The 22,118-nt window shown below is 36.4% G+C and overlaps 1 protein-coding gene across 1 annotated transcript in view; it reads right to left on the bottom strand.

Annotated features, from left to right (window-relative positions):
* Positions 1-4,497: 4,497 nt before the first annotated feature.
* LOC143410585 (asparaginyl-tRNA synthetase-like) overlaps positions 4,498-22,118 on the bottom strand; it is a 73,865-nt gene continuing 56,244 nt past the window's right edge. The window contains exon 6 of the mRNA XM_076871432.1: positions 4,498-4,602. Coding sequence (XP_076727547.1) covers positions 4,498-4,602 — 105 coding nt within the window. The remainder of the gene's footprint in view (positions 4,603-22,118) is intronic.

Here is a 22,118-nt window from a genome sequence, read left to right as displayed (position 1 = left end):
AAACATGAAACAGTGAAAGTGGCCTGGTATGTTATCTGTTGGAGGGGATGTGCTTGAAGATTCATAGTGGTTTTATGAGAAAAGAGTTCTAATGTACCTGGAAATCATGGAGTAGGAAGAAAATTTTTTCTGTAAAGGTTTAAGTATGTTAGACTTTACTGGTCATGACCATATAATCTCTGTTGCCACTAGTAAACTCTGCAAGTGTGATGTGAAAGAAACATTTGTAAATGTGTAAATGAAGGGGCATGGTGTATTTTCTAATACAACTTTACCAAAAAAGGCTGTAATGGTTAATTTGAATTGTCAACTTGATTGTATTAAGATATGCCTAAGATTAAAAAGCTTTAAGGTGTGTCAATGGGAGAATGTCTAGGAATGATGGGTATGTGGAATAGCAAACTGAAGTAGGAATCCTCCCCAAGTGTGGAAGAACTGCCCAATAGGTGGGAGGCTTGGATGGAATAAAAGTTGGAAGAGCAAGGAAGCATTAGCAAATGGAAGCTCTATTCTTCTTGAAGGGGTTCCTGATTGATGCTGCAATTTCCTGAGGACATCAGACACTCCCTCTTTCACTCTTTCAAAGTGGACTCTGCCAGTCATTCTCCAGGGCATTTCCAGAAGCCTTTGATGGGTACCATCATGGATCCCCCTTGTTCTGAGGTTTCATCATCATCTTGGACTGCACAACTAGTGGTTCCTCCAGCCTGTAGACAATCATTGTGGACTATTCAGCTTCTGGTTGTCTAAGCCAATCTAATAAATCCTCTCTCTCTCTCTCTCTCTCTATATCTCCATCCTGCTGATTGTGTTCCCTAGAGAATCCAGTCCAATACACAAGTGTTGGGCCAGATTTGGCGCATCAGCTGTGTAACAGATTCAGACACTTGCTCTAAACAATAAAACCATATATGATAACAACCAAAGCAGAATGTGGGAAAATGTGTCTGGTCAATACCTTTCAATATTACCATTTTAAAATTCATTCTATTTTAATTTACTAAAAACACATTGATAGAAGGAAAGATAGTCAGTTTTTAATGAATACCCCCCATAAACTGGATTCCAGTTTAGTGTTTTCATATGTATAGTATTTTTTGTCTTCACAGTTCTATAAAAACAACTGTTATTACTCTAGTTTTTGGGTGAGATGAATAAATGGAGACTCAGAGACAGGTTAATTGTTTGCTTGTAAAAGATAGTGTCGAGATTCAGAAATAACCCCATCCCACTTAACTTGATAATCTATTTTAGAGTATTGTAATTAAGCACCTTTTACATACAAAGGTCTGTACTGCTGGTTGCATAGAATAGAGAGATGAATAGACATGGTTCCATTTCAGTTGAAAGTAGAATAAAATATCAGCAAAATATGACAGGCTCTGATGATTCAAGAGAAGTATAAAGTAATAAAGACATTTAAAGGAGCTGGCTATCAGGGGAAAGCAGGGAAGGTGGCAAGTAAGTCAAAGAACAGGTATGATTTTGAAAGGTAGAGATGAGGAAGATAGTGAACTGAGCCAAGGAGTGAAGTGTAAGAAACTGTGCCCAACTGAGGAGGTTCACAACCATCAAAGACAAGACTTGCCTTCATTATAATTTCGCTAAAGGATTTGCTCAGCCCCATCCCTAAAGACCTACTCTTGAGTTCAGCTCGACCTCATTAAATGAAGTCCCACTCACCTGATTTTCTCTTGGAAGGGTGTCTCATTGAGTACTGATGATGGAAAAATGGAATTCTGATCAATAGAACAAAAGGGTGCAGAGTGGGAACTAATGAGCCAGAAGTCACATAGGTATTCCAAGAAGGAAATGCAGTGGGACCAGAGCTAGAAGGTATAAAGTAAAGGAATGGGCACTCCACAGTTCATCTTTACTGAATACTGGATGCCATAAGTGATTGGCCTGTCTTAAGGATAAATACCATTTTCAGGTGAGTCTGTAAAAACAGTGAAATGAGTGAATTTATTGGTCACTTGCCTTTCTCAATTGTGTAACTATTTGAGCAATAATTGTCATGTATTTTACCATCCTTGGATTGTGAGAACTTTAAGGGCTCTCCTTTCACGTGATCCTTGCATTTAGCCTACCACTTTGTGTGTAGTGTGTGCTCAGTAAACATGTGGATTGGTTGCTTGAATGAATGATGGAATTCAGCTAGGCTCCTTTTCCAGGGTGAGAGCTTGAATCTTGCAGGAACTTGCCCAGCCTTTCCTAGCAAGAACTGCATCTTCCATGGGGGAGTCCTCTAATCTACTGATACTTCCATCAAGCTCCTCCTCGCCTGTGAAGGTGCATAGCCAGGAGGAAGTGCTCACATCAGCCAGTGTAACCAAGAGCCTTGCATCACTCATGGGGAGAAGGAGGTTTTCCAAGCTCTTGTTGCTGTGGAGAGATATAGACATACTCTAAGAGATCAGTGGTGCTCTTAACACTGCCTTTGTGCTATGTTTCATATAAATATTTTTACTGGAACATTTTTTGGCAAAAAAACCTAGCTCGAGGACTTTGGAGAGAAGGGAACCTTCACTCACCGCATGCCAATGGTATGCACTTGAATCAACTGAGGGCCAGTGTGATTTGAAATCATGTTCTTTTTTACTTTTGTCTTGATTGCTTTCCCACTGACTCGGTGTCTACCCTTTATCCTTTCTTTAAATGGGAAACAGCTGGGCTAAAGTGAAGTCCATGTCCAAATTCCCCACTCCATTCTCCTATCAAGGAAGCAGCAGCTGTTTCTGACACACTAATCCTGTTACAGATGTTTTGCTAATTACCAAAATGCTCAATTTGGCAATTGAGCAAAACCAGATTCACACATTTAAACATCGTCTGCCTCCTATGGTAGGTCTCTTTAAAGAACCCTTCCATTCTTTAAAAAGAAATCCTCAGAGGGTCACCTCTTCCTAGAGTTGGATGAGTTTAAGGAAACGCAAGCAATAAACTTTTGCTTATTTCACAGGGAGTGAGGTCCATTCATCCCGTGTCCTTCCCACTTTGCAATGCCTAATACATAAGGCTATTGATGACTGATTGCGGAGGGGAATGGATATATTCAAAATCATATGCTCTGCTTTGCTATTTTCCATGGTTCAATGTCATCCACAATGTGTTTAACCCAATTCCTTGCAGCCAAAGATAAACCAAAATATTATAATGTGTTCATATAAGGAGCTTTACGTCTTTTTCTTGTCTGAATAGTTTCTTTTACAAAAAATAATAGTTTCTACTTTTTTAATTTGTTTTAATTAGTTATATATGACAGCAGAGTACATTTTGACTCATTGTACACAAATAGAGCACAATTTTCATTTCTCTGGTTGTGCACAATTCAAAGTCATACCATCATACATGTACATACAGTAATGATGTCCATCTCATTCCACCATTTTTTTCACCTTATATCCCTCCCCTCCAGTTAATTTCTACCTATAGAGTAAACAATTTTTTTTTATTTTTTATTTCTTGGTGTTTCTTCTATCAACCCTTATATCTATTATAAATCAAAAGTCACTGATTCTACCTTGGCCATGTCTCCTTCCTCACCTCCTCATGCTCTCCTGCAGGGGATACCAGCTTAACCCAGACCCATTTTATTTCAAACCAACACTTGGCATTTGTTTCCAAGCTGGACTCCTACATATTTGATTCTTCAATTCACATTCTCATCATGATCTTTGCAAAGCTGTGAGCTGATCCTGCTACTCTCCTTCCTATATGCTAGTAACTCTTCCCTTCCTTCCAAAGTAAATCTGAACCTTTAGTGCATTTCACAAGATAATTTTTGCTCATGTCCTTGTACACTTCTCTTTAGTTTCCAAAGGACTTGCAGTTGCTACATCACCTCGTGCCTTTTATATTTCTGTGCTTGTATTCATGTCGAACTGTTTATCGAGAATGCCTTGACTTTCTCTGTATTTCTGTGAAGCTTCTACTCATATTTTAAGACCCACCAAAACACCTTGTCTGCAAAGGCCATGAAGACTCAAGGGATGCGTGGCCCTTCTACTGTCACTATGTTGCACTTCATGCAACCTTTTCTGGCTTTCATAAAACTAAGAAAATTGTTTGTTTGCATGATCAGTTCCACCATTAAACTACTGGCTTTATGTCACCCCTGACTCCAGCACAATGTCTGTCACATTGGTACTTAACAAATGATTATTTAATAATTGATTTTACAAATTAGGGAAGATGCTCTGAGAAAATACCAGGGAATGGAACTTTGGAGACATATTCTAATTCTAGAATTTCTACTAATTCCTTGAAATCTCTCTGGACCAGTTTTCTCACTTAGAAAAGGAATGCATTTGATGTGGCCATCTGCATCATCTTTTCTAGGGCTGAGGGTTTATTATTGTAGTTCTAGCATTTTCTCAGTTAGCAAAGGCAGAACCAAATTCAAACTGGATCTTCTAATTTAGAGTCTAAGTATATTTATAATAGGCTTAAGCAAAGGTTGACATTAAATTAAAATATATGTAGCAAGAAAAATATCTATGGATCTTCAAGTTGGTGAAAGGTAGTTCCAGCTATGAGACCCTGGGTGAGGCCTTGCTCCTCTGGCCCCAGTTTTTCCATTTGTGTGCGGATGGCATTGACCTAGATTGCAAACATGCAGCACTCCTTTTAGGACAATTTATTCCTTCTGTGCTAAAGACAGGCATTGATGATCAGTTACAGAAGACATTCTCAATAAATCTGCTTGTAGATGAGAATTATCTCAACATCATGCTAGAAGAAGTCAGTCTATTCTATTGATATCTTCTAAATGCCAAGCATGCATTTAGGATTAAATGTAAAATAAACCATTTTCCATTCTCAGCACCAACTATTTTCTGAAGTCTCAGATCTGTTGCATTCTAACACATCCCCAGTGGGCTTTTGGTGTATTTAGACTTGTGTTTCTGGCCTCTGAGGGTGGCAATGAGGCAAGACTATGCACAGATTCCTAGAATGGGTGAGCTCTTTCATGGTGAGCCCTGTGTAATCACCATCCTGTGAGTGACCAGTAGTCTTGTATTTTCTTTCAGGCCTGATGCCAGTGACTCCATTACAAAAGACAACAAGGGTATCTACACTAACTGCATCTTAGCAAAGTGAAAATCATAATTGGGGATAGATGTGGATGCACAGTTCTCAAATATCTATTTTCTTCTCTGTGGACAACTACAAAGGAAGTGTTAACTGATTTTGGCATTTTTGTCTGCTTTCTATAAGGCTGATTTAGCAAAGCATGTGAACACTTGGGGAATCCTCAATGCTTTTGGAAAGTAGCTTACATCACAACATTTTCCAAGACCTAATTAAAATAATTTTCCTTTTCATTCCTGCCATGTAATAGGAGTAAAAATATATATTTGTGCAGTGAATTCTTAATTCTCTTTAGCTAGCAATTAATACTGCCAAGTATTATGCTCTTCTTAGAATGATCCTTGGTCATCTGAACACATATAGAACCTGCGCCTCTGTGAGCTGCCTTAGCTTCCCTGGGTTTGGAAAAAACTGCTTGGGGTATAATTGTTTACTTTTGCCTTATGTTTTTGGCTAAATTAGGCAAGCACCCTCAGGTGAGACAGCACCTTATTTTCTTGGTATCTTCTATTAGACTCAATATGTAGTCAGAATTAATGGATTATTAATTAGAGTTCTAGAAAGTTAGTCTTGAAAATGAGACTCCTAAGGCAAGAAAGGAGGATTATTTGGGTAGGGAGAAATATGAGTAGAAGTCATATAAGCAAAATCATAATCTCAAAAATATAGGGTGATGTATGCCCTGATTTGATGAGATAAAATGCAATTTATCTAGACCTATAATATATATTTCAGTGTATTTCAGGAAAATAAGAACAATGGTACATTCCGAAGAAAGGGACAAATTGGTGTCTTGGCCAGCTCAGGCTACTATATAATACATATTGTACAGTAGGTGACTTAAATAACAAAGATTTATTTCATGGAATTCTGGAGGCTGAAAGCAGAAGATAATGGTGTTAACATACTTGGGATTTTAATGAGAGTTCTTTCTTGTTGTGTATTCAAATGGCCATTCCTTAATGCTTGCACACAGAGAGCATGTTCTGGTCACTTTACCTTATTATAAGGGCACTGATCTCACTGTAAAAGCTCCATATTCAGGAATCTACCTAAATGTAATTATTTTTTTAAATAGCCCATCTCCAAATAATACACATTGGGGATTAGGGCATGGACTCTGGAAAGGTAGTCCACAGTAGCGAGTGTCTTGTAAAACTTGCTACCTAAGGACTGGTTCAATGCATTGGAACCATCTACTCAAGAAAGAAAGTGCTTATAGCTGCATGATGACTTTTTCTTCCATCAGACGCCGTGTCTCTGATTTGATATCAAGCTCATTGATCCATTTTGAGTTAACTTTTGTGCATGGCGTGAGAAAGGGATTCAGTTTAATTTTGTTGCATATGGATTTCCAGTTTTCCCAGCACCATTTGTTGAAGATGCTATCCTTCCTCCATTGCATGCTTTGAGCCCCTTTATCAAATATAAAATAGTTGTAATTTTGTGGATTGGTTTCTGTGTCCTCTATTCTGTACCATTGGTCCACCCGCCTGTTTTGGTACCAGTACCATGCTGTTTTTGTTACTATTGCTCTGTAGTATATCGCTATACCACCTGCAAATTTTATTGTCTATAAAGTCGCTATACCACCTGCAAATTTTATTGTCTCTCCAGGTGGCAGAGGCATGCACTTGTACAAGAAGGAGACAGACACCCTCTCCTTTTACCCAACAATTGGGAGGTTGAGTTCTTCCAGTTGGCCCTAATTCTTGAGTTTCCAAGTACAGAATGAAGCAGTTGCTAACAAAGCAGTAACACTGGGGGTGTTTCTCTTCCTCAACATCTGTGTTTCTCTCATGGATCCATGCTTTGTACCACTCAACCTAATTAAAATACTTTTACACATACCTTTTTTTTTGGGTTTTTATATCATTTCAAGAAGAAAGCAAGACTGAGAAATAAAGAAAAATGAGCCATGTCAACGAAAGCATCTGAGCTGTTTTGTATATTTGGATTCCTTTCTTGGCAAAACAAAATATTTTTTAAATTTTCTCAGCTAATTTGCATTATATACCTATGCTAGTAACATAAACCAATAACTGCCTGGGTGCAATTTTTTAAAAAACTTTCAATCTCTTCACTTCATATGACATTCTGGATATTAAAGAATATTTTGCCACCAGAAAAACTAGTCTTAGCTGTGTCCGTGCAATGAACATAAGTGTTCCAGATTAGAAATGCTTTTGAGGATAATTCTTCATAATTAAACATAAACCAGTAGAGCACTTAAAAATATGTTTAACTCTGGAAAGAAACCAGAATAGCCATGGCCCAAATTATCTGGAACCTAAAGAATGAGACTGAAGCTGAAATGTAAAAATGGAGTTGGAAAATGATATCAAACGCCAACAATGGGACCAAACAGTTTTTCTACGATTTTTTAAAGGCAGATGTTTGGATGCAAGAATAAAAAGGTTAAACAAACCCCTGATTTCTTTCATTCCACTGACATTGCTGAGACCAGTGGTTTTTAACATTTTGGGGGTCACAGACTTTTTGAGAACTTGATGAAAGCTTCAGATATCACTCCAGAAAAAGACTGATTCTCACATGAGCAGCTCTAAAGTAATACAGAGATCAAACAAGAGTCTCAGGCAAGGAGGTTAAGGGGTTAGACTTGAATGTAAACTTAAGGTCTATTTTGTAGCTCAGAACTTTCTTTGAGCTGTCCATTTTTTATATGAATGGTTCCAAAATTTTGGACTCATATTTTATCATATAAACATGCTATCAGTAATTCAAATTCAATGTACCTCAAATGTAACATCCTAAGTCATTCCATCCACTACCTTCCCCTTTTCCTGGGATTGCTTACATCTTATCCATCCTTGATAATCCCTATCCTAGCCAGGTCATTACTATCCTTGTTGAGACTTAGCTATAGTCTTCTCATCAGCATCAATAAAGGATAGCTGCAAATATTTTCATCTTTGACTGCAAAACACTTAGATTTCTTTACTGTTTCATGGGTCATATCTGAATTCTTTATTACAATAATGAAGACCCCACACCAAAATCTTGATTCTTATGTTTGAGTGAGAATGCTTTCCCTCACGTCTGCATGTCTGCTTATCCTTTCTTAAGAATCTCTTGACACTTCTCACACCTGCCTTTCTTTCCCTGTCCTTTTCCCATTAGGAGAAGCATCCTTTTTAAAAAATGTTTTTATTAGTGCATTATAGTTATACATGGTAGTGGGGTTCATGTTACATGCCTAAAACTTAATTATGCATTTCAATCCTCATTACCTCCCTTTGCCCTACAACATCCCTCTCCCCAATCCCCTTCTTCTACTCTGTTGGTCTTCTTTATATTTATTTAGTTATTTTTTAGTTTTTATTGGTATATTATAGATATATGTAAAACTGGAATTAATTGTGGTATATATGAACATAAATAACTTATTCAATTTCATTCTGTAGTTCCTCCCCTTTCACATCTCTTGTCCCTACTCCTTAATTCCCTTTCTGTACTCCACTGTTATCTCTTCTATTTAATGGCATTTTCTTTCTTTTTCAAATTTCTTATTTCTGTCTAGCTTCTGCATATGAGAGAAACATTTGATTTATGACTTTTTGAGTCTTATTTTACTTAGCAGGATGTTATCCAGTTCCATCCATTTATGCACAAATAACATCATCTTGTTCTTCTCTATGGCTAAGTAAAATTCCATTGTGCATACATACACCACATTTTCTTGATCCTTTCCTCTTTTTCTGGACACCTTGTCTGGTTCTATAACTTGGCTATCATGAATTTCAAAGATATAAATATTGGTATGCATGTATCTTTATAATATGTTGATTTTAGCATTTTGGGGTAAATAATGAGGAGTGGGAAAGTTGGATTATGTGGTGGTTCAATTCCCAGTCTTCTGGGAAGTTGTCATATATTTTTCAAAGTGGTTGTATGAAGTCCCCCCTACTATGTATGAGTATGCCTTTTCATCACATTCTTGCCAGTATTTCCTATTATTTATACTTTTTAAAATTAATTCATTTATTATAATTAAGTATATATGACAGCAGAATGAATTTTGATTCATTGTACACAATTGCAGCACAACTTTACATTTCTATATTTGTACTAATTTATATTCTTGATGATTGACATTCTAACTGGAGTGAGAAATCACAATGCAATTTTGATTTTCATTTTCCTAATTTCTGAGGCTGTTGAATGATTATTTTTATATATTTGTTGGTCATTTATATTTGAGAAGTAACTTTTTTCACCCTGGGTTTCTATGTCATTATAACCTATATCTCTTTTCAAGATCTTATTTTTCTAAAAAGGACAAATTTTAGGAAAAGTCTTTAGTGAGGTAAAACTAAATACCATAAAACTCAAACACTTTAAGTGTACAAATCAATTATTTTTAGCAAATATACCAAGTTTTGCAACCATCTCCCCAATACATTTTTTTTTCATATTTTTTTTTTAAATATGAAGGGTCTACAGTGTTAGGCATCATGATCAGCACATAACTTTCCTAAGTGTAACTATTCTCAATGTGGTAGTTATTTCTATTTTGTGAATTAAAAACATCAGTTTTGGCAATATTAATAATTGAAGTCACAAAACCATTAAGAATCTAAATCAGAATTGGACTTCAGATCTCCCTGATTACAAGAACCATATTTTAAGTTAATATGACATAATGTTTGTCAAATAAGAAATCCTACTTTAAAATTGTAATCCACAAAATAAAAACTGGATTAGTTTTATCCAGTGTTGTATCTGTAATGCCAGCACACATAAAAATCAGTCTACAAACATCTGTTAAGTGACTTCATAAATGTACAACCATATATCACAATGGGATTATTTTAGAATTATTCCACTGTTATTTTTGTCCAAATGACAGACTAATGATTGTCTTAGATGTTGATATAATTGTGTAATTGCCTTTTGGGGGTAAGTGTTTGTTAACCCTATTGTTATATATAGAGATGATTAAAGCTACTAATTTATGCCACCCTTGAGCTTAATAATCCCTAAAGTTTTTATTTCCCTAATCTATAGCATGGGGTGGTAGTCCCCTATATACACATCTTGAAAAAATATTAAGTGAGTAAAATGTGAGAATAAGAGAAAATAGTAGGAAATAGTGGAAGAAGAGGGAAAGAAAAGTTACTAACCGTGTTAAGGAAAACATTCACAACTGTTTTCTCTTGTGCTCGTGTTTCAATGTCATACCTAACTTATTTTGCCTTGCAAAGAGTAAAGAATATATGTTTTCATTCTTTTTCTTCTTTTGTTCTTCTGGGGATGAAACCCAGGACCTAGTAAGTGCTCTTCCTTTGAGCTCAATCCCTGTCCACTATAATTCTCTTCTGATTGTCCTAAAATTACAGTATTTTTTAGATAATATGGATCTAGTATAATTATAATTAAACAAAACATTTTCTGTTGGTTGCTTTAATTTCTTCTTATCAACAATTAAAATTTCCAAATATCAAGAAAGAAGTGGAGAAATACATAAAGGAAACTAAAGAGGGATTAGGGAAAGAAGGAAGGGAGGGTGGGAAAAGTTATTGAACAAAAGAAGAGAGAAAGAAAGGGAAAAGAAGAAAGCAAGATAGAAGAAAGGAGAGTTATTTGTTATCTTATTGTCTAATTTTTTGATAACAAATAACTCTCCTTTCTTCTATCTTGGAGAGGAGACGAGGGAATGAAGAGAGGGTAGAACAAAAGGAATGTAGAAAAGTTTGAAAGGGAGAAAAGAGGGAAACTGATTTTGGCTGGTATCAGCAAATCTTATGCCTTCAACAGCAAATCCTTCTCAACTCAGTTTTTAACTACAGCCTTCAGATGAATTTGAAGCTGGAAACAGACTCCGTCTTCACTCCGTCTTGACATTTCTCCAAGTGTTTTACTGCTAAAAGATTGTATCATACATGGGATCTTCTCTGAGTCCCAGGCATGTTTGAAAGCAAACCTGGTAGCACTGGCTTTCCTTTTCCATAAGAAGGCATGAATTCTTGCCACATGCTAGCCAGACATGGAAGGGCTCAGTTCACAACCACACATTGCCAAGAGTATGTGAGGTTTATGTTGCTGCTTGGAAGCCAGCTTGTTTATGTGTTTCCTGGTCCTACTCCAGTATGATCTCACACATCGTGACAGGAATTCTATATCACTCTGCTTGAAGTGGTCCTCATTAAGGGAACTGGAAGATTGTGCTAGGCCAATGAAGAAGGGCATGACCTGTCTTGGGAGCAAAGGGAGAGAATGTTGGACTTTTCCATCTTAAGTTTAATGTCCAGCTCACAAGATAATTGATTAATTATGTAAAGTGCTAAGGATCTGGCTTACAACCCCTGGGTTCAATCTCAATACCCCCCCAAAAAGGACAGCTTCAAGTGTGTGTGTGTGTGTGTGTGTGTGTGTGTGTGTGTGTGTCTGTGTTTATATCTTACTTTTTGAAAGGAGGAAAGAAAATTGATATGCCGTTGAAGCATCTTCAAGAAAGAAGGAGGTCAACTATGTTTCCTCCACGTAGTCAGTGATTTTTTCTTTGAGTCCACTGTGTTTGTATCCTTAGAATAAGTAAGAATTCCCAGCACATTTTGAGTCCAATCTTATTCCATAGTCATATAAAATCTGCAAAATCAAATATTCCAGATATCCTGTTGCTTTTGCTTTTCTCAAGATGGTCTTCAGAGAGAAAATAATTCTATGGGAGGGGAATTTTCATGTTCTCTTCAGTCATCTGGACATTCAAGTGATTTAGTTACAGATACTCCAAGTCAGATGACTTTGATATTTGTTACTTATTTCAGATTTGATCTAAGTTTGTGATCTGGTGGAGCTGCCACTGTTTGCAGGAGTTGGCTTTCATTATGGACTCCCCACCTACCCCACTGCCTCTCTTCTCTAGACTTTCTTCCATTTATTTCCCCATCTCCATTGGAGACAAACAAATTGCATGTCCTGTAGGTCCATGGAGGTGACAGACCCTCTCATCTCTGGACTTTTTATTTGCTAATCTTCCTTGGGGGAAGTTCTTTCTCATTGGGATAATGCTATTTTTCCATTATAATTTTATTTATTAATTAACAGTGAGAGACTTAATTGGGCAGATGATGTTTTCAGTGTTTCATAGATCTTAATTCAGCCATCATGAAATTTTTTATTTTCCCAGTTTTAAAGATTATTAACTCACCAGTTTCTTTGTCTCTTCACAAAAAATAGTGAGTCACTTGAGAGAAAGTTCTGATTATATGTTCATTTTCCTTAACTTAGCATCTGGCACATACCCTGATACCCTAAATAAGTGTTGAAGGAATGAACTAAGTGGTTGGCTGGATCATAAGCTATTCCCACAATTTTGCTTCTTTGGGTTAGCTGGTTCATAATATAAATCTTTTACATGTCATTTAATAACTTTTACCTTACTGTCATGTTTCTTATGTTTGCTCCTGGATACTGTGCTCAGGTACATAAAATCTCATTTCATCATCAAATGTTTATTAAACACATATTGTTTGGCAGATATTAATCTAGGAACTGGGGATATATTAGTATCTGTGAATAATAAAGACAATAATCCCTGCCCTTGGAGACCCTACACATACTAGAAGAAAAGGTCAGCTCAACTCTCCATCAGATAGGCTCAGGAACAGACTTCCTCCATAAAATTGCTGAACTGCAAGAAGGAAATCAGGAATAAGTAAATTGGATGGCATCGAACTAAAAAGCTTCTTCATAGCAAAGGAAACAATCAAGAACTTAAACAGAGAGCCTATATTATAGGAGAAAATCTTTACCACCTTAGATAGAGCATTAATCTCCAGGATAAATGAATTCAAAAAACTTAACACCAAAATAAACAAATAAATAGGACCTAAATAACCAAATCAATAAATGGGCAAAGAAACTGAACAGACACTTCATAGAAGAAGAAATACAAATGGTCTAAAATATATGAAAAATGTTCAACATCTCTAGCAATTAGAGAAATGCAAATTATAACCACAATGAGATTCCATCTCCAGCCTGAATGGCAACAATAAAGAATACAAATAACAATAAATGTTGGTGAGGATGTTGGGGAAAAGGTTCAGTCATACATTGCTGGTAGGACTGCAAATTGGTGCAACCGCTCTGGAAAGCAGTATGAAAATTCCTCAGAAAACTTGGAATGGAACCACTACTTGACCAAGTCATCCCAGTCCTCACATACCCTAAGGACTTAAAATCAGCATATTACAATGATGCAGTCAAATCAATGTTCATAGCAACTTGATTCACAAGAGCCAAGCTATGAAACCAACCTATGTGCCCTTCAACAGATGAATGGATAAAGAAAATGTGGTACATATACACAATGAAATATTACTCAGCCACAAAGAAGAATGAAATTATGGCATCTGCCAGTAAATCTGAGGAACTGGAGAATATCATGCTAAGTGATATAAGCCAGTCCCCAAAACCCCAAAGTCCAAAGTTGTCTCTGATATGTGCATGCTAATCCATATCAAGGGAGAATGGGGGGTAAAATATTGAAATTCATTGGATTAGACAAAGGGGAATGAAGGGAAGGTAGTAAGGATGGGAATAGAAAAGATAGTAGAATAAATTGAACATAACTTTCTTATATTCATATACGAATACACAACCAATGTAGGTCCACATCATTTTCAACCACAAGAATGGAATCAAAATTGTAATGAATTGCACCCCATGTATATATAATATGTCAAAATATACTCTATTATCATGTATATGTAAAAACAACAAATAAAAAAAAGACACTCATATTTTAGTTGAAAATCACAGGTTATTTGGGAAGCACACTCAGAGAAGGAGTTCAGGAACCAGGAAGCTTGTTATTGGTTCTGTTTGGGTCAATGCTCTTGAAAGGAAGAAAAGGAACATAAGACTAGTAGAATGGGGAGACTGTGTTTCAACGCAGGGTCCAAATGATACCAAGAACCCCATCAGAGTTGTCTCGCTGAAATGGAAAGGCTTTTATTACTTTGATTAATCATCGTACCTCAGCTCTCCCAGGAAGGGAATGATCTCAGGCAAGATTATTTGCTGCAGATGAGGACCAGTGTTGGGAGGAGGCTCAGATCCTGGGAAACAGATTTGGAATCCAAGCAGATGAAGGAAGGCACAAAATACATTTGAAATAGTAGATGCCGAATTCTTCCATAGGCCTATTTTATATATGCAGGCCAGACTAAGAAGGCACATTGCCAATGAGTTATGTAAGTGGGTGCATGCTCAGAAGCAAATGTTGGTGGCTTTGAGTACATACTCTGAATCACAGTGCTCATGACTTTGGCCACAAATTAAAAACAGCCTGCCAGAAATCTTGATGGGGGCCTAATCATTCCCATCTTGGGCCTGCCCAGCAACTGGTGCTTGGCAACTGGCACCCAGTCAAAGGCTCTCAGATGAGGACAGGAATTTGACAGCACATCACCACATCCACTATGCTGCACGTTGTACAGTTCCAATATAGGTATACTTAAATAATACAAGTCTAAATCGCAAATCAGTGAGTTTTTGTCTCTTTTTTCATTTATTTTTTGCAAGAAACTGTCCAAAAAACTGAGACAGTTTTTCAAATTTATGTATTCTGAGAATTATTTTTTAATGTTCTTATGAACATTAACATATTGATTATCATATAAAGAACTACAAATAATCTAGAAATGTGATGATTTCCATTTTATACAATTTTACTACTTTCAAGATATACAGTTTTTTAAAGTAAATGGATCCTTTAAATCCCTTTTATAAAGGCAGCGAGGAAAATAATTGCATTTTGATATTATTTATGGCTCCCTGTATAAGAATCAATATCATTCCTGGGACTGGTGTCTATATATTGTTCATTTATGCTCAGATCTTCTGGGAGGTACAGCTGTCCAGTCCTTTTATTGAACACAAATTTAAGTCTCAGCCCTATAAAAGTTGCTAAGATGTGGTCCTTGACCTTAAGGAATACTCAAGTAAGAAAGCTCTCAGCATCAAGTTAAGGCCCAAAATTTCATCCTTGAAAACATCCAAATCTTTCAAAATAACTTTTCCACTAAGGAAGCCAAATCCCCATACCCCAAAGATATTGAATCCTAAATCATGTGATGTTTTTGAATCCTCTGAGATGAAATCCAAAGCATCCCCTGGCTCCACATGAGAAATAAGGGTGCTGCAGGAGCCCACAGGTTTCTTTGAAGAGGGTAAAGGCTCATGTCCCTTGTCTCGTGTTAATCATCATCTTGCTCACTGTGTTTACTTATGAGGTAAATTCCCTCAGCAGGTTGAGACAATATTTTCCAAGAGAAAGCAAGTTTTGTTTTGCTTTTGCTCCTCCTCATGATCACAAGCTGTCCTCAGGTTCCCAGCGGTGATCTGCCTACAAACAACCATCTGGCCCACAGCTGCTGTGTCCAAGTGGAAACTCTGACATGAGCAGTCCAAGGGCTCCTCTTACTTCTTATAAATGACAATGTCTGTGTTAGAAGTTTCCCCATCCCTTCCACTAGAAGTGCAAGAGCTGTCATTTTCTCTTCTTCTCCTGCATGATTGTTTACAGTGGCAACACATACATCAGGCATATGGAGGCAACTAGTACACTTAAACTCTAAGAATGACAAGTTGCTGCCATGGACTCGGAGTACAGTTCTCAGGGAGAAAGGTAGAAGATTCGTGGCAAGGTAAAAGCTGTGGAATGGAACCAGAGGCATGTTCATTTGCTCAGAGAAGCCTGCTGGGTGAGTGCTAAATGTGGTTTGAGCCTTCGCAAACAACCCAACCCTCTCTTTTTTTCTTGCCCTGACCAAGTCTGGTGGTGTGGTTAGCAATAACAATAGTTAATATTTATAGAGTGTTTATTATGTGTGTTGAGTGCTTTATAAGCATTACCCTATTAAATAGTCTTAACCACCTTGTGAAGTGGTTATAAATATTACCTCACTTTAAAACTTTGAAATCTGTGGCTTCAAGAAGGTGAGTCACTTGTCCAAGGTCACATAGCTTGTTCAGTCTATTTGCCTGTGCTCTGTAAATGGCAGGGTTGTTGTAAGTTGTTGGATGATGGGAGTCATGAATTGTTCAGCAGTGAGTCTTCAACATTCAGCACAGATTCTGGCTCACAGAAGACACTAAAAATTGTGTGGAATGAATAGATGATGAATCAACAGGTAATAAACAGAAGGCAGCCTGGATTTTCCTCTAAAACCCATGGATCTCTCCAAACATTTTTCTTGGAGGTCATCTGCACCTCCAGGAATATGGCAGAGCATAATGCTACTCTTTCTTTGCCTCTGCTAGAACTACTTTCACTCCTAGAGAATCTGGCCCTTCTTGTTTGGAAATAGATTAAAATTAATGCTGGTTTATTTTTGCCTTCAGTTTTCCCTTTAGTCATGTCATTGGCTTTACTAACACTCCCTTTTTGTTCATCCTGTCCACCTTCAACATTCAGCTCAGACCTTATCTGCTCCAGAAAGTAACCACCAGGGTGCCCTACTTTCTTTTGCCTCTACAGTGATTACAGTCTCCTGAAAGCCAGTTGGAATGCAATGATTGCCAGGACCCCAGTGGAGTATGTTGAGAAGCTGGGGGCTTAGGTCTACTGGATAAAGAGAACTTCAGGTACAGGTACAGTTCTATATCTTGGACTGTCCCTGGGATATTGGATAATAGTGACTCAATGGTCCAAGCCTTTGGTCTCTCTTCCTTCATGGCCGACATGCCCTTTTTTTCTCTGCCTCATTTGATTTTTAGGGTTCAATCTGTGACTATGAACATAGACACCACCTTATAATGAGAATATTTCTTTGTATTGAGATATCACTATCTGCAATGCCTTTTAAGAGGTTACTGTGCACCAGGCAGTTTACCTTCATCTTTGCACAAGTCTCATTCTCAAAGAGCAGGACCAGCCTAAACTGAAACCAAGTATGCTAGCTTGTCAGGCTGGGGTTTTAGGGAGACCAGGCAGGGCTGGTGGGTGCCTTCTCCCTGAACCTTTTGTCTTCTTTTCTGCCAATTCCTAAAGTCCCACTCTTAACATTTCCTTTTTAGCACATGATTTCAGACAGAGCCAGACATTTAGGCTTTGATGATCATATTATTATGTCCACAAGATTTTTCTTCTGGATTGGTTGACCATCCAGAAACTCTACCTCTTGGGATGCCTGCAGATTTTACCTTTTCTTCTTACTTGACACATCTGTCACTTAGGACTAGGGTCAATATAACCTCTAGCTGAATGTGACCTGAGCCCCAAAGTTCACGAAAGGTTTTCAGAGAAACTCGGATAAGAGAATTTTCTCCTCATTTTGCAAATGAAGAAACTAGACATAAGGAAACCAGGTTTTTGGACCAAGGTCACAGAGTCAGTAAATAGAGAATGGACATGTTCCAATTCTACAGCTTTCTTGTTGCACAGTCCCATTATGAACATTTCCTCCAATGGTGCTAACTACAATAGAATTACCTAGGATGCTTACTAAAAAGGCCTATATGAAAACCTCACCCCAAGTGATTGTAATTATATTGGTGTGGGAAAGGGTTGTTCATCAGTATTTTTATGTTCCCTATTTCTAATATGAGGCATTAATCTGCAGTTTTTATTTTCATGGTATTTGGTGAGCCACAAAGAACTCTACACTCTACAAACTAAAGGCAGCATAAATACTAGTAATTTTTTTTTTGCAGCAGTTGTTGAAAGTCAGGCTATTAAACTATGGCATCCTTAAAACAGAAAATTTTATATGGATACACAGGCTTCAAAATTCAACTCTTCTGTCATTGTAGCAGACCATTTTCCACTCAAGGCTGCATGCTGTCCCAAGCAAAATTAAAGGTGAAGGTTATCACCTTTAACTGTCCAGCTACTGGTGTTTATAAAGCTGTTTGTGCTTCTGCAATTGTTGTGCCATGAAAATGATTTTTACAAGACCTATCACCAGCTCACTTTAATATCTGACCAGATGCCCAGAGGAAAATTGTTAACTAGTTTACAGTTTAACCTTTCTCAGAAGTTCTATGGTAAAAACATATTTTCCAATGAATACATTCCTATCTTTCTCTGGGTTTCAAGCATAACACTTTAGATGTGATAAGTGGCTTGGACCCAGTTGCAGAGTCACTAACTGTTGGCCAATGAAACCAGTTTTCTAAGCAGTCCCAAATGGGTTGCTGACATCCAAGGTGCCTATACCTCTGAACTCACCTGCACCTGAACCCCACTGCTTTCTCAGGTGTTCTCAGTTTGAGTAAAAGGACAGGGTCAGTTTACCTTTCTGTGTCTCTGGCAGAAGATGGATCTGTTTTGCTGAGAAATTCACAAGGAAAATTAAAAAGAGGAGGGAGACTTTCTTAGTAATTAAAACACAGTTTTATAAATAAAATCTAGAAGCTTCAATTAATCAGAATTCTCATCTATTTCAGTAGGGAGAAACTCTAATAAGATAAATTGTTAAAGCATTTTTTTAAACAAAAATAAATCCTTCCTCCATTCTGTCTGTCCTACATTCCATTAGGTCACAAAAATTTGAAGTCAGGGACAGTCTTTATTCAGCTTTCTATCCTTCTCATCTAATACAGTTTCTGAGATAACTTTGGATTAAATATATTTGGTTTTAATTAACTTTTGTCTTCACCAAATAAATATGCTCATAGTTTCAATAAAAAGAAATCAACAAAATCAATGATATTTTCAAGCATTTTAATGAAAAAACAGTGGACTTCTGCTCTGTCCCATTAATTCTAATTCCACTATTATGTAATTTTCAAATATTTTGATTTTTATTCTGGTATTTTTCTTTCTTATTTTTAAATACCAAATTGAGACTAATTTTCTTGATTTCTAGATTTTTATCAGTTACTTGTTCACCTTGCTTTAATTTTAGAGTTCTTTATTGACCTGTTGTAATAGACGCGAATCAATTTATGTGTAACTTCCTTTCCCCCTGACTGTTCTTATCCCAACTCTTCCTTTGAACATACTTATGTCTCAGTTTTGTCAGTCATTTACAAAGCTTTGTCCATGTAAAAATGTTTGTGGCAAAGCAAAGGGTATTCTATGATAATGTTTTATTTTTTACATGTTTTGTTTTTCTTTGAGTTAATTGGCCGTTTCTTTTTTATTTGCTAAAATTGTGTATAAAATTTTCTTTATTTTTTGTAGTGCTGGGGATCAAACCTAGGGTCTTGTGCAAGCTAGGCAAGTGCTCCACAGATTTGGATCTATGAGCCCTCCCTAATAAATATTCTACATACTAATCTCTATCTTAAAGAACCTCCCTGTGACAAATCACAATAGGACCCATGTTGTTTGGATGTTGAATACTTTCCATATTGATCATGACTGGGCAGCTGGGGGACCCTAAGTGATATCATTATGGAATCATATGTACTTCCATTGAGGATATTTCCTTGAATACTTTATTTGGTAATTTTCTTCTTTTATTTGCTTTTTTTTCCCCTTTTTCTAGATCTCTTTCTAGAAATTTAACCTCCATTAATTATTTTCTTATTATCACATCTTTTTCCTCCAATTATATTTTTAAACTTTTTACTTCTGGCTTAAGATTTCCTTTGCTGATCTTTGGATATTTTAGTAAGTTTTTAATTTCATTGTCATATATTCATTTCTGAATTATCTTCTTAATTCCATTTCCTTTCTCCCTTGTCTCTTGCTTCTCCTCTCTTTTCTCTTCATGGTGACATATATTTATTTCAAAGATATAATATTTTTATTATATTCTAGAGTTTTCTTTAATTGATCATTTCCAGGTCTATAGGTACAGTTTAAGCTGGGGATTAACTCTGAGCCCAGATTGTAAACACATTCAAATGCTAGGATTTTATTCTATAGATAGTATGAAAATCAAGTAAGGGAATTCACGTATGTCCTTAGCACTGAGGCTAGAATATAGAAAGTATTCAAGAAATATTATAACAGGAAAAGAGGAGAGAGGGTATAATATTTGTGGTAGCTCAAATAAGAGGCAGTGTTGCCTTGAACTAAATGATAACATTTGATATAAAATAAAAACAAGGAACCGAGATATTTTAGAATAGATAATGAATCATCTTGTATTATCACTTCATCTATTGTTTCTGATTATCTATAATAAAATATACTTAATTACATTGTTGGCTTACTCAAGGAAAGATAATATAACTTGCTTGCCTGAAATTTCCAAATTAGAGCTATGTACAAGAGGGATATGACCAGTATTTGTGGCCTCTTAAATCTCAGAGAAGCATTATATTCTCAGCATCACCGTTTATCACCAGCATTATATTTTATTCTAACATCCCTAGATATCTATGTCCCTATTTCCTACTGGGTAAATGTGTAAAATATATACACACACACACACACACACACACACACATATTATGTTATATGAGGTTAGGGTGGTTAATGAAAAATAGAATGTACTATTTCTTCCCTGCATCTTTCTTCTTCTTAATTAATCAATTATTATGTGACATCCATTAGGTAAGTCACAATATAAAAAAAATTTCACTGTTCTATTAGCTTTCATCCTGGGAAGAATTTCTACTGCTAATCAGGCTTTGGCCACCATGTATAAAAGCAGTGTCTCCAATAGCTAAAATATGGAACCAACCTAAATGCTCTTTAACAGATGAATTGATAAAGAAACCGTGGTCCATATACACAATGAAATATTACTCAGCCTTAAAAAAGAATGAAATTAGGGCATCTTCTCATAAATGGATGGAATTGGAGAATATTATTCTAAGCAAAATAAGCTGATCCCAAAGCACAAAAGGCTGAATATTTTCTCTGATATGAAGATGCTAATTGGCATTAAGTGGGGGAGAATAAAGATATTTGGACTAGACAAAGGGGAGTGAAGGGAAGGTAGGGAGGATAATGGTAGGAATGATAATAGAATGAATCATACATTATTACCTTATGTGCATATATGATTACATGAGCTGTGTAACTCTACATCATGTACAATCAGATGAATGAGAAGTTAAACTCCATTTATGTAAGTCAAAACTGCATTCTACTATCATGTATGACTAATTAGAACAAATAAAATATATTTCTAAAAAAGTAGTGTTTCACAATCTGCAACACAGTTCTGCGGGGTGAACCTGCCTAACGTCGGCAGGTTGATCTGTCCCATTGTCAGCTTGGTAGGTTCTTCATTCATGCATTTGTGCTTATGTGTTCCTTGCTTCTATCTACCTCCTTCAAATCATTTGACTCTGAACTCCTGGCAGGGTAAGAGATGACCTTTACTTTGTATGTCTTTCTCTTAAGTTTCTCAGCTTCTGACTCATTTCATTGCCAAAAATATTATTCCTCTCATTGTAGGAAACCCAAAAGATTGTTAAAATGAAAATTTTAAACAAAACAAAACATGCCAGCAGAGAGGGCCAGGGAATTTGCTATGGGAATTTGAAAAGGAGATTTCACAAAGCAGCAGAGCCATCCAAAATCAATGAATGGGTACATACAGTCTTGAAACAGGTTTGGTGGAAACTGATTATAAAATTTGTTCCCTCTGGGGACTCAAAAAAATCACTTGTATTCTTTAATCATTACATATTTCTCTTAGTAAAATAAACATAATATCTTTCTTTCTCTACAAGCCTGGACTAAAGGAGCATAAATGAAATAACATGTGTGAAAGCAATCTGAACTCTTTGGAAGTCAGGAGTGTAAGTCTCAAAGCGTGGTATTATGATTTCCTTGCTGAAATTTGGCATTTAAAATAGTGACCTAAATAACATTATTTGAAGTCAAAGGATTAATATTTTTCATTTATGATGATCTTTTAATTGCAAGAAACTAAAGGCTTATAAAACATAGGTTCAGAAGATCACTAAAATTGAGATTGCATGCTTTGTACATTTTTTTTTCTTACTTTATTAGTTAGGAGAGACTAAATTAATGCTCTGGTAACAAACAACTCCAAGACCTCAGTGATTTCACACCTTAAATTATTTCTTACTAATGCAAAATCTGGTGAAAGTTCAGGTAGCTCTCTAGGGCTGCTGCCAGA

The sequence above is a fragment of the Callospermophilus lateralis genome, chromosome 11 (genome assembly GCF_048772815.1).
Source record: "Callospermophilus lateralis isolate mCalLat2 chromosome 11, mCalLat2.hap1, whole genome shotgun sequence".
Lineage (NCBI taxonomy): Eukaryota > Metazoa > Chordata > Mammalia > Rodentia > Sciuridae > Callospermophilus > Callospermophilus lateralis.
The sequence above is the reverse complement of the archived record's forward strand: the minus strand, read 5'-3'. Positions and strand labels throughout refer to the sequence as shown.